Source organism: Echiichthys vipera (assembly GCF_963691815.1).
Source record: "Echiichthys vipera genome assembly, chromosome: 18".
Taxonomy (NCBI): Eukaryota; Metazoa; Chordata; class Actinopteri; order Perciformes; family Trachinidae; genus Echiichthys; species Echiichthys vipera.
Window position 1 is genome coordinate 14,375,242 of NC_139843.1, and position 12,251 is coordinate 14,387,492.

The 12,251-nt window shown below is 41.2% G+C and overlaps 1 protein-coding gene across 1 annotated transcript; it reads left to right on the forward strand.

The window, feature by feature from the left end:
• Nucleotides 1–1,468: 1,468 nt before the first annotated feature.
• On the forward strand, nucleotides 1,469–11,015 carry tbc1d24 (TBC1 domain family, member 24). Its single transcript, XM_083933297.1, has 7 exons — nucleotides 1,469–1,576; nucleotides 4,081–5,191; nucleotides 5,758–5,916; nucleotides 6,240–6,303; nucleotides 7,948–8,043; nucleotides 9,372–9,603; nucleotides 9,829–11,015. The coding sequence occupies exons 2-7, from the start codon at nucleotides 4,206–4,208 to the stop codon at nucleotides 9,981–9,983; spliced, it is 1,692 nt and encodes a 563-aa protein (XP_083789423.1). The 5' UTR covers nucleotides 1,469–1,576; nucleotides 4,081–4,205; the 3' UTR covers nucleotides 9,984–11,015.
• Nucleotides 11,016–12,251: the final 1,236 nt, after the last annotated feature.

The window sequence follows — 12,251 nt, forward strand, 5'->3', positions numbered from 1 at the left end:
GGGTGGGGCTACTGCAGTGATGTCACGCAGTGTGTGTGAGAGCGGAAGGATTTGATGAGCATAAACCTCCATAAGCTAGAACCTAAAGGCTTACTGGCTTTACACCCATCTGTCTCTTTCTTTCACTCTCACACACACACACACTCTCTCTCTCTCTCTCTCTCTCACACACACACACACACACACACACACACACACACACACACACACACACACACACACACACACACACACACACACACACACACACACACACACACACACACTCTTATACTGATGAAGTGAGTTTTTCTTTCAAAGTGTTCCTCAATTTCCCTCATAATCACTCTCAAATACAGTATACACACATGCATGAACACACCAATTTCAAATAACTACCACATAAATACACAAATACTTTCTGGGCTTACTGTACATGTTTTATGTTTTGGACTGTGCAGGCAAATGAAATGTGATAGCAACTTCATGATATAGATCATGTCACATAGTTGCTCTTTTCCTCCCAACACACTTTAATGCCAAATCAATTAATAATAGCACACGCTGTTTAAAGTTGTCAGCGGTTGTGGACGGCAATTTGATTATGAGGAACTCATGCATCTTTAAGAGAGACAAAACACAATCAGTATCATGGTGAAGTATAATACTGTGCAATGTAAGGTCAAAGTTAATGAGAACACGAAATCATCAGCCATGTTTAAGAGGGACATAACAAGGCCGAACAACATTTTACCCTGAGTTGTTCTGGGAGGCAGTGATGGTTCGACAATTGAATTATCGGTAATAACTGTCATGTGTTGGCCAGTGGTGTTTTGATGGTTGCTTTGAGTATGGGACAAAGGCAGGGTTTGTTGCCCTCTCTGGGGTACTTCCTGTCCTGTCCCAGTGCCATTTGACAGAGTATGTCTGCAAGTAAACAAAAAAATCAGATGGTGTGATCTCCATGGTCACAGTAGTTTGAGTTGGCTTCTAGGAGCAACCATTGGCCTATCACTTTTGGTGGTTTAAATACCTTGTGGTAATGCTCCAGAAAGCATTGTATGGAAGTGTGCATAGGCCTATTTGTGTGATAATAGTAGACTAGTTGATATGTATGTGTAAAGCAAATAATTACTATACTACCCTACGTAGCCAAAGTGCAGTAACTGAGAAAATATTTAAAGATTTTAAAAAATGGCTTTAAAGTTTGTTTACTGTCCCAAGAAATAAATAGTTGGCACATCCATGACACACCAAGGTTTACTGGTTTGCCCTTGTATTTGGTTTATCCAAATGAATCATAACCTCCATACTTCTAGACCCAAAGCTGTGCAGAACGCATGCTGTAGGGAAGTGTAGTGTGGGTTTTATCCTAATCTAATTGTATTTCTCTATTCACAGTCTTTAAATCCTGACCCTGTGACTGAGATGTGTATATTTAACTAACCCACCTGAACCCCTCTCTGTAGCTACAGCAGCAGCAGCAGCATGATGCTCACAGACGCGGCGGAGCAGTAAACGAGGTTGGAGGCACTGCGCATGCCCGAGGCAACTTAATATGAGCACAGCTTCACGTCTCAAGACATCTCACATCCAGGTAAGGATAATGGCACTTTTACTCGTCAGTTATTTGTCATTTTACTTACCAGTCTCCGGTCTTGTGCGGTAGAGGAAGCTCCTATCCCTATCGCCGCGTTTGCCGTTTTAAATGCATCGCCTTTTCCTACAAATTCAAGCTGAAATCTCCCCACATCAACAAACTCCAAGACAGCCTACGTTTCAAATTCATTGGTGACATTCAAGCTAGCTGCTGCGGCGACGTAAGCCAACATATGGTACTGGGTTGTTTTGGTGTGGGTCGATATGTGCGTGGCTTCGTGTCTGTCTTGCGTTGTTATGTCGTCTGGCTGCTAGTTTTGTGTGTGTGGTTTAAGGTTTCCTTAGCTGCTTACACGCACTGACAGGAGCAGCTAGTGCTAGCAATGCTAACTTGGCAAGTGTAAACGGAAAAGGGTGTATCAGATTTACTCGGGCGGTAATGTTAAATACCCTGTGACCCGTGTGCACAGGCTACTATTATGTCCGCTGGCTATCTGACGTTAGGAGGTTTTTCGACTGAAAATATATTTCAAGGCAGCTTTGCGTCAATTTGCAGCTGTATTTCCAGTGTGTGCTGACACAACTGTACCCGCAGGTACTGTCATGTTAAGGTTAAGGTGACAAACACTATAACGTTGGCCGTTTCTGTGTCGTTGTGTCTACATGTGCTATACTGCAGGTTCAAATGGAAAAATCATGATTTCCCTAAATAAACCTTACTTAAACCTGTCAGTTCAGTATTGCACAGGCACAGTTTAATGCGCCAGCTCCAATTAGCTCCCTGTAGTCAGTTAACGTTACCTTTGAAGTATTAAAATGTAATTTCTAATAGATACATCTTTGCATATATATAGGTATGGTTAACATACTATGAAAACGATTGTGGCATTTGTTTTGAGCAAACTGCATGAACACACTGAAAGCCTTTAGTGGGCATTCAGTGCAAAATACTGTATACTGTAGTGGTCAACTCAATGTCATTTCTCATATAATTGTACAGACTGTAGACCTACACTCACCAGCCACCTCATTAGCTACACTTGTACAATATCTAATGTAATCATATGCAACAGCTAAAGGATAGCAATATTCAGCTGTGATTGACACTGTCAGAAAGTTATTCATTTAACTGCATGCTTATTATCGAGGTTGTAGTTTGCAATGGTGATAAACTGGACTCCAATGCGTATTTAGAGTCATACCGTATGTAAATCATATTGGATTTAGGACCCGACCAATATATGGGGATTCTGAGGCCGATACCTATTTTTAAAGGGGGAAATTTTACCGATTACTGATATCAATATATGCATTTTTGATATATGAATCTTTTGCATGCAACTAGGTACTAAGAAGGCTGCTTTTCTAAACCAATAACTTTGAATCTTTAATATATACAATATTTAACTATTTTTTAAATTAGAGAAGATAAAGAATAATTAAAAAGTGTGTGTGTGTGTGTGTGTGTGTGTGTGTGTGTGTGTGTGTGTGTGTGTGTGTGTGTGTGTGTGTGTGTGTGTGTGTGTGTGTGTGTGTGTGTGTGTGTGTGTGTGTGTGTGTGTGTGTGTGTGTGTGTGTGTGTGTGTGTGTGTGTGTGTGTGGTCAACAAACCCTCAAAGTACACACTCAGTAAATCTCCCTACAAAACAAATGCTTCCAGTTTTACATGCAGTGGTGTACTGTATCTCCATGACTTGTGTGAAGGCTGTGTGGAATGATTTTATTACTTTTTTCAGTATATTGCAAGTGATCTTTGGACATGCTTCTCCATGTGACTAGTTGAAAAACAGTGTGATATGAATTAATGATTCTCAGAAGATTTGGCGTGACACCCTTTACAGCTTTAACAACACTTGTATTTCCCCCTCCACCAGACAACCCAGTTTAATTACTTTAATATCAAACTTTTCCTGGCTAATTAAATGTGTCCACAATACATTTGTGCATCACAGGACATCTGAAGTTGTTTTGTGGCTGTCATATGGTTATCACTAAGAGAACCTTGCACTGCATTCCATTCAAGCTATGGTTTATGTGATTTGATTTCACGTCAGATGAAATGCATGATGTACATGCTTCTTTCCATTTTAAGCTCTCAACCGGAGCATGACTCTAATTAGTGAAATATGCTGATGTTGTTTTACAGCACAGATTTTCTTTGACCATTTTGCAAGACATACCTTCTAATTTGGTGCAAATCACTTTTTTATGGAGCCAGAAATGCGTTATCATGTCTACATATCCCAAGTCTACGGATTATCCTCAACTAATTGACAGTCTAGAAGGTAGCCAGTTATATAGGAACATTAGGTATCTACCAAGGGCTGGGTTTTGCAGAAGAGAGATTTTAGAACATGTTTTCTCTTAATGTAATAATTTTCAGTATGAAATTACACAACTGCTTTATTGTGCTCTGGTGCTGCTACAGTTATTTATTTATTAATATATGTTTTATGATGATGCAAATTAATCTCTATTTGTATTTTCTTTTGTGTCTTCCAGTAAATATCATGGGAAGTTGATAAAAGTAGGCAAGTTATCTGCTGTGTGGAGGACAAGGTTAGCAATACCAGGGAGCGTCCCTCCTCTTTCTTCCCACTCAGGCAGGGCAACAAGTTTCCAGCACCATGGCAGAAGAAGACTTTGGCAGCTTTTTGGACTGGAACCAGATGGGGGATCTGGCCAAGAGCAGCGGGCCCACCAAGGTAGACTGTAAGGACCTGAAAGAGTTCAAACAGATGGCTCGGCAGGGTTACTGGGCCAAAAACCACAAACTACGGGCACAAGTCTACCAGCAGCTCATCAAAGCCATTCCCTGCCGTACAGTTACCCCAGATGCAGAAGTATATCGTGACATTATGGGGAATGCAGCCACTAAGAAACCCTCCGTCAACATCCCACTTCCAGAGTTTGTGGATGGAAGTCCTCTGCCACACTACTGCCTTAAGACAGAGGCAGTAGCCTCAGCGCATCAAATTATCAACTGCGTCGCTGGACAGTTTCCAGATATCTCCCACTGCCCGTCACTACCTGCTGTTACTTCATTGCTCCTGCACTTCAGCATAGACGAGGCTCAGTGTTTTGAGCATGTCAGCCGCATACTGGCCTGCAATGAGCCAGGCAAACGACTGCTGGACCAGACTTTCCTAGCCTATGAATCTAGCTGCATGACGTTTGGTGACCTGGCTAACAAGTACTGTGCAGCCGCCCACAAGCTGATTGTGGCCACAGCCCAGGATGTTCTTGAAGTCTACTCAGACTGGCAGCGCTGGGTGTTGGGTGACCTACCTTTCAGCCATGTGGTCAGGGTCCTAGACGTCTACCTAGTGGAGGGCTACAAGGTTCTCTTCCGTGTGGCTATAGCCTTGCTCAAGTTCTATCGCAAGCATAAAGCAGGGTCCCAAGGAGGCCAGGGCAACCAGCAGCAGGACTCAGGCAAAGTTAGGGAGGACATTCAAGCTTTCGTCAAGGACATTGCCTCCACCGTCACACCAGACAAGTTGCTAGAGAAGGCCTTCTCGATCCGTATGTTCAGCCGTAAGGAGATCACCCTGCTGCAGCTCACAAATGAAAAGTCCCTGCAGCAGAAAGGAATCACTGTCAAACAGAAGCGGTATAGTCAATAATCTGATTTTTATATGGTGAATTGTGAGGTTTTTTGTTATCTTTTTATCAGAAGCTAGAATTTCCTGTTCTTCTGAATCTGAATATTCTGAATATACTCTGGGGTGGGAGTGGTTTAAGTTGCCCTTGTATCCTTGTCTCACATTATGTTCTCATTTCCTTTTTGTCTGGTGTCTGCCGTGTCTTTCCATCCACCATCTTCTGTTTCATCTGCACCTCGCTCCTGTCTTTACTACATTGGTTATTTCAAAGTTCTAGGTGGGTTCCCTTCTCTATGCTACTCTCTAGATCCATCTGTTTCTTTCAAGTAATGCTCATTTGCTCTAAGAATAGATGTAATGTTACAATTGCATTTTTTGATACACTATGATATTATATTAAATGATGTGTCGGTGTTACCAGACTCTCAAATAAATATGCAAATATATTGAACACATTCCCACCATCATCTGTTTAAAAATACTTTTAAAAGTTTATTCATTGCCAGCTGTGTGATCTGCCTTCCATTCTGAAACTCTCCATCTCTTCCGTTTCTTTATTTCTGGCCATATTTAGGCAGAATGTGCAGCTGGCACTTAACCCTGACACCTTCTCCTCTGAGATTGTCAGTGCGAAGGAGATGCGGGACATCTGGTCGTGGATCCCTGAGCGCTTTGCCCTGTGCCAACCGCAGCTCCTCTTTACCACCTCCACCCATGGTTGCAGCCTGACCAGGTACACTGTTCAGTGTTGACAGCAACACATTAATCCAGCTTTTGGCTGCTGCTCACAATCTACATTTCAGGCCCTGTTGAGCATTGTATTGGATTCATGGCCAAAATAATGAAAATAAGTCAAATGTAAACATGAAGGCAATGCTGTAAACCCCAGAAAGATGTCAGATGCAAAAAGTAAATTTGGAACAAAAATTAGAAGCCATTAGTTGAGAGTTTTGTTCTATAGTTAAACAGTGCTTTACTTAAATGTACATCTCTACACAAATCTACCAATTCAAGGTTCAGTCCTTACATGAATTAAACTTACATATTTTCTTCCAGATTCTACTCTCACTGTGAAGGCTACGAACCCACTCTGCTCCTCATCCGGACCACAGATGGCGATGTAAGCAACAACGACCGCAATCTCTCATGGTTCCCTCATGTTGGAGCGATGTATTCATAGGATATGATGACATCTGGATAACATTTCATCAGATATTTGATAAGATTGATGCAGCTCAGATCAGTACACCGGAGATCAAAATTGGAGAACATATTAGTACTTCACTCACTCATCACTCATCTTCAACCGCTTATCCGTGGTCGGGTCGGGGAGGCAGCAGCTCTAGCAGTGAACCCCAAACTTCCCTTTCCCGGGCCACATTAACCAGCTCTAACTGGGGGATCCCGAGGCGTTCCCAGGCCAGTGTGGAGATATAATCTCTCCACCTGGTCCTGGGTCTTCCCCGAGGCCTCCTCCCAGCTGGACATGCCTGGAACACCTCCCCAGGGAGGTGCCCAGGGGGCCTCCTTACTAGATGCCCGAACCACCTCAACTGGCTCTTTTCAACACAAAGGAGAAGCAGCTCTACTCCGAGTTCCTCACGGATGGCTGAACTTCTCACCCTCTCTCTAAGGGAGACTCCAGCCACCCTCCTGAGAAAACCCATTTCGGCTGCTTGTACCCGCGACCTCGTTATTTCGGTCATGACGTTATTATTACTTGATTTATTCTAAATTGTTGTTATTTTTTATTGATTAGAATTTGATACAATATCCACTGTGGCTATTCCACTGCTGCAATAGCATGTTTTTTATTTTTTTTTTTAAATAACCAAGGCATTTCAGTGCACAAAAGAGAACAGTAACAACTGTGTCAGAAGAGAAGATTTAAACTATTTTTTCTTTGGACTTTAGGAATAAAAAATGAATAGGAAGTGTAGAGGCCCTTGCTTTGAATGACTTCAGCACATCTGCGCCCACAGGACATCACTAGTTTCTCAAACTGCTCTGGTTTGATCTTGGTACATTCTTCTTCAGTCTCTTCCACGGTTTGATAACTGTAGTGGGTTTCTTAGCCATGGCTTTGTCACCAAGGACTTTCCAGAGATTCTCTATTGGGTTTAGATCTGGACTCTGGGCTGGTCATTTCATTGTTTCAATATTCTTAGCTTCAAGGAACTGCGTAACCAGTATTGCAGAGGGACGGGGTGTTTCATAGCCACAGCGGAACTTCTATCAAATTCTGAACAATGAAAAAAAAAACAATATTTCAGAATGAATCAATTATTAATGATTTGTTCTCTAACTTTTGATCTCCAGTGTATATTCAAGCTTTTAAACCTGTTATGTTATTGATAGCCAGATTTTATATTATGATCCTAGCGTTTGTCTCAGTAGAAGTTGTCTTAAAACAAATTAATGTTGGTAACACTCTGATAAACTAGTGTTTGGCACACTCTTTTGGATATCAGTCAAATGGGGAAAATACTATTAAATGGCTCTTGTTGCCTGCAGCTACACCAATGTTTGTCCAGAAAAATCCACCCTAGTAGAACTTGATATTACATTTGGTCGGTTCAGAAACTCCTGTACTCCCCTACACATGGTCAGCCAGTGACTTTTTTTCAATAACTAGAAAGGTCCAAATTAGTTTAGTGCTTTTAAAGGTCCCATATTGTACAAGTATTTTAGAGAATGAAGCCATTGCAGGTGAGCCAATTGTAGAGATAAACCAACTTCATTCCAATTGTGTCTTTTGCCTCAGGTATGTGGAGCTTTCCTGACCACGGATTGGGAGGAGCGGAAGAGAGGAGGCAACAAATTAAGCTTCTTTGGTACAGGGGAGTGCTTTGTCTTCAGGGTGAGTTTATTTCTTGTATCTTGACTTAGTTTATGACTAGTTTCCTTTCAGCCTATAGGTGTTTTTTTATGAAGGTTTTCTAGGGATCAATTGAAGGGAGATCGTTCATTTTGTGCAGTACCACACTCTAGCCACTAGAGGGTGCCATCCACTCTATTTTCGCATGTTCTTGATTTCAGTGTCACTGGCCCCACTTTGCATGTCAGGCTCCTATTTTGGAAAAGCCCGCCTAAGAGGTGACATGTCCACATCCTGGCATTGCCATGTCTGCAAAAAATAACCACACACATCAGGATCTTGTGCTTTGAGCTTTAGGTATAATAATACCTGGGCTAGAAATAGCTGAACAGAATGGCTCTTTAATGCCTTCTGTATGAATTATTTACTGGTTATCTGTATTGATGCACAGCTGTCGTCATCTCACACACCAATGCTTAAAGGGATACTTAACCCATTTAAATCCAGGTCTGTGCCATTGCAATGTGGGCAATGAACAGTGTGTTTAGTCTGTCTCAGTGGTGGAAGTCCACACATCATCTGGCGGATTTCGGCAGAGCCCCGATACTCCGCTCCATACTCTTCGTTTGATTGATGGATGGATGGATGGATGGATTCAAATGGGTGAAGTATCCCTTAAGCATGTACAGAACGGAAACTCCTGTAACCTGATCCAGTAGTAACTTACCTGGCCCTCATCTGACACCAGAAGGAAATGGAGACATTTGGCACGGACTGATGTCTAGCCGATAATTTTTCTTTCATTAATCCTTTATTTAAACAGGTGATCTGATCTCTTTTTGAGAGGCCTGTGTACAAGAATAAACATACAGTGTAATTTTGGTACACAGAAAATCCATACAAGTTTGACATAATTTTAACTTTAAGGAAATCAATTACTAGTGCAATTAAGGTATAGTTTTTTTGCAGCTAATTCCATTACTAATGAGCATAGTGATTGAAACCAGTTCTTCCAAGCTCAGTTAGAACTAAACTTAAGTAACAATATCCTGTGTCTTAACAGTATCAATTTTTATATGAGAGCAGAGGCAATGGGGCAGTTTGTGTAGTAGAGTCTCATCGATCAATAACATACAGTGCCACTTTCTTGTGTCAGTTAAACATGCAGTTGAGCAATTAATGCCATATGTTTATAAGAGTAGTCAGGTCATCAGATGAAGCATCTCTTGTTAATTATGAGTGTTTAAAGCTCATGATACTGTTAACAAAATGGGTATTCCTTTTTATGTAAATGAATGTACATTACTACTCCATCCAATGTATGATGCTCAGGTGTGTGATGAATAATGAATGGCTGTTTCCCTTGCTAGCTGAAGCCAGAGATGGAGCGCTATGAGTGGGTGGTGATCCGCCACCCTGAGTTGGCCTCCTCCTTAAAGACTCAGGGTCAGGAAGAAACAGAAAATTCAGAAAACAACGGCTTACAGAAGCCAGAGAAACCTGTTGGAGACCTGTCGCCCTTCCTCTCCGCTCGCCACTTCAACCTTAACTCCAAGAATACTTCCATGTTTATGGCAGGCAACTTTGACTCCATCATAGTGGGTGAGTGGATGGAAACAAAACAGTATGGGATTGTTGTGTATTTGGCATTAATGGTCCCTTTTTTATGGCATTTTTCTCTTTCACTATAGTAACCAAATGCCAAGTAGATGATTTTCAGTTACACCGCAGGTGCATTCGAGTTCATAGAAAGTAAAAACTTCTTGCAGAAATGAAGGGTTTGTACTTGGTTACTTATCCAAACTGCGTGCTTGTGTGTCTGATCAGGGGGAGGTGACGGCAACGCTCTCTACATCGACTCTGAGCTCAACCATGGGCGCGCTGGCAGGTGCGCCACCTTTGACAACCCGCCCCTGTGTGCTGAGAACTTCCAGATTTCACTGCTAGAAGTGTGGGGCTTCCAGGATACAATGGCCCCATAATGATGTACACATGCACATAGACTACATACATATAGATCCATACAGGTATGGACACAAATTTTAACATTTAAACATATTAATGCAGAAAATATTGATATCAAATGTCCAGCAAAGTGTGAAAAAAACAGGTATGCAAACAGAACTACATCCGTCCAGCAAATTCATATATGATTAACTATTTTTTATTTATTAATGCAGTTAATACAAATTTCAACATGTGAACAAAAATGTGATGTTTTTGTATTTCTGTATTTACAGATTTGTATTATGGTGTGCTTATTATGTACAAGTGTCAGGTAATATGAAAGAAGTCTGGTTTAAGTCGAGATAAAGCAGATATAAGGTTAATTAAGTGTTTTTTCTCTGTCGGCAGCTGTGGTGTGTTCATACTCGTGTTGAGCTGAAACATTTTTATTTCTGAATGTAAATTCAGTCATTTATGTTCTATGGTTTAGCTCAATCTGCCAAATTGACTGTAAAGCTATCTCTGCAGTACTTAAAATCTGTTATTTACCAGGCCATACTGTTTAAGATAAAATGTGGGAAGTCGAGAGTTTATTCGGTGAAACGTGTTTTTAAATGTTTGAAAACAAAGATCAAAACCTAGTGAAGTCCTGATGCATTTGAGTTGTTGAACGTATGTGGGAGACCCTCTAATGAATTAACGTGGTAAATGTTTGTGAATGTCAGTGGTGTATTTGAGTGTTGCTATTTTGCACCATATATCAAAGCTTTCTTTTGAATGAATGGCCGTTTCTCCTGTGTGAAGTATATGAATACCCATGTGAATAACAGTACAAATCTTTTTAAAGGAAAAAAAACTTGGTGTACAAGTTATGAAGATAAATGCAGTTTGCCCATCTTTCTCTTCTTCTTCCCCTTTTCCTGCTTTTTCCGTCCTTCTAGTTTAAAGATAGTAACAAGAGGTCCAACATTGTGCCCGGTTGTCAAAGTGTTGTTGGGGTTACACACCCTATTTGTATGTTCAAATATGCTCCAGTGAAATATCAGCTACAAATGTATCCTACATGTGAAAATACAGCAATATGCTTTCAGTGGAGCAAGTGACTCTGTCTTTTCTTTTTGTTGTCCTGCTGCTCATTGCTTTTCAAATCTATCACATCTCTGTCCCTGCCAAGAGAGGGGGACTTCTCTTTAGCGTCACAAGTGTGCCAGATGCCTTTAAAGTCATCTGATCATGAATCTACCCCCCCTAATCCTGCTCCACTCCTAGTAAGGACAGCTACTGTAATATGCCTGTTTACCAAAATGCCGGTTAAATCATTATATGAAAACGACAAGTTTTCTGTGCACCTTTTTAGTACCAAAAACTGAATTTTAAATGACATGTTTCTCTCCTTTTAAACCCTCAGTTTAAAAACACTATTTTGAGGTGATACATGAAATGACATTGTTGAAAATGAAATACAGTTAGGTCGATCTGGGTCTAGATCACTAACTGTGACTACTGAATCACGCATACACACGTCTCGATGCATGCTGTCTATTTTTTGTGTGGATGTCTCTGCTTTGTGGAAGCTGACTGTGAACTGCGTGACTGGAAAATATATAGCAGCGATGAGTCAGATATACCTACAAATATATCTGTAAAAGCCTTCTCCTTTTATAGTCTGTTGTATTGCAGAATTGAGTTCATTGAAGTCATTGTTAAATTTCAATCAAACCTAATAGAGAAATACGACCCGCCTCACATGCACTGTATTTGCACAACTATAGCACACATATAGCAACTGATATCCTCTAATCCATGTCAATACTGTACATTAAAAGCTCTATTAAAATGTATAGCCAATTCATTTGCCGAGGGTGTGGCGCTGCCCTAATGTATCTGTAGAAGTGAATATATCAAATGGTAAAGTGGTAGAGTAATTCCTTCTTTACAGTAAGTGGCGTTGAGGCTGTCTTGCCAAGACTGTGCTGTTTATTCAGGATTCACACTCTGCTAATCGCACATGCACTTCTATATTTAGCCGTTCCTCTGGGTGTTGGTCTGGCGCATCTCCTGAAAACCATGCTTTCCAGCCTCAAGGAGTAAGATGCTTAAGTATTTAACCCTACACTCAGATGTGTGTCTCTCCTTGACCAGCCCCGGCCCCTCAGATAAGGAGGCTATGGAAGGAGGGATTAAGAGGCAGACTAAGGAGGTCCAGACAAATATTGTTTTTGATTTACAGATGGAATATTTCACTGTGATCACTGGAAGGGAGGGAGGTCTCTGCTTTCACCCAGTGTTACCGATTACATGCC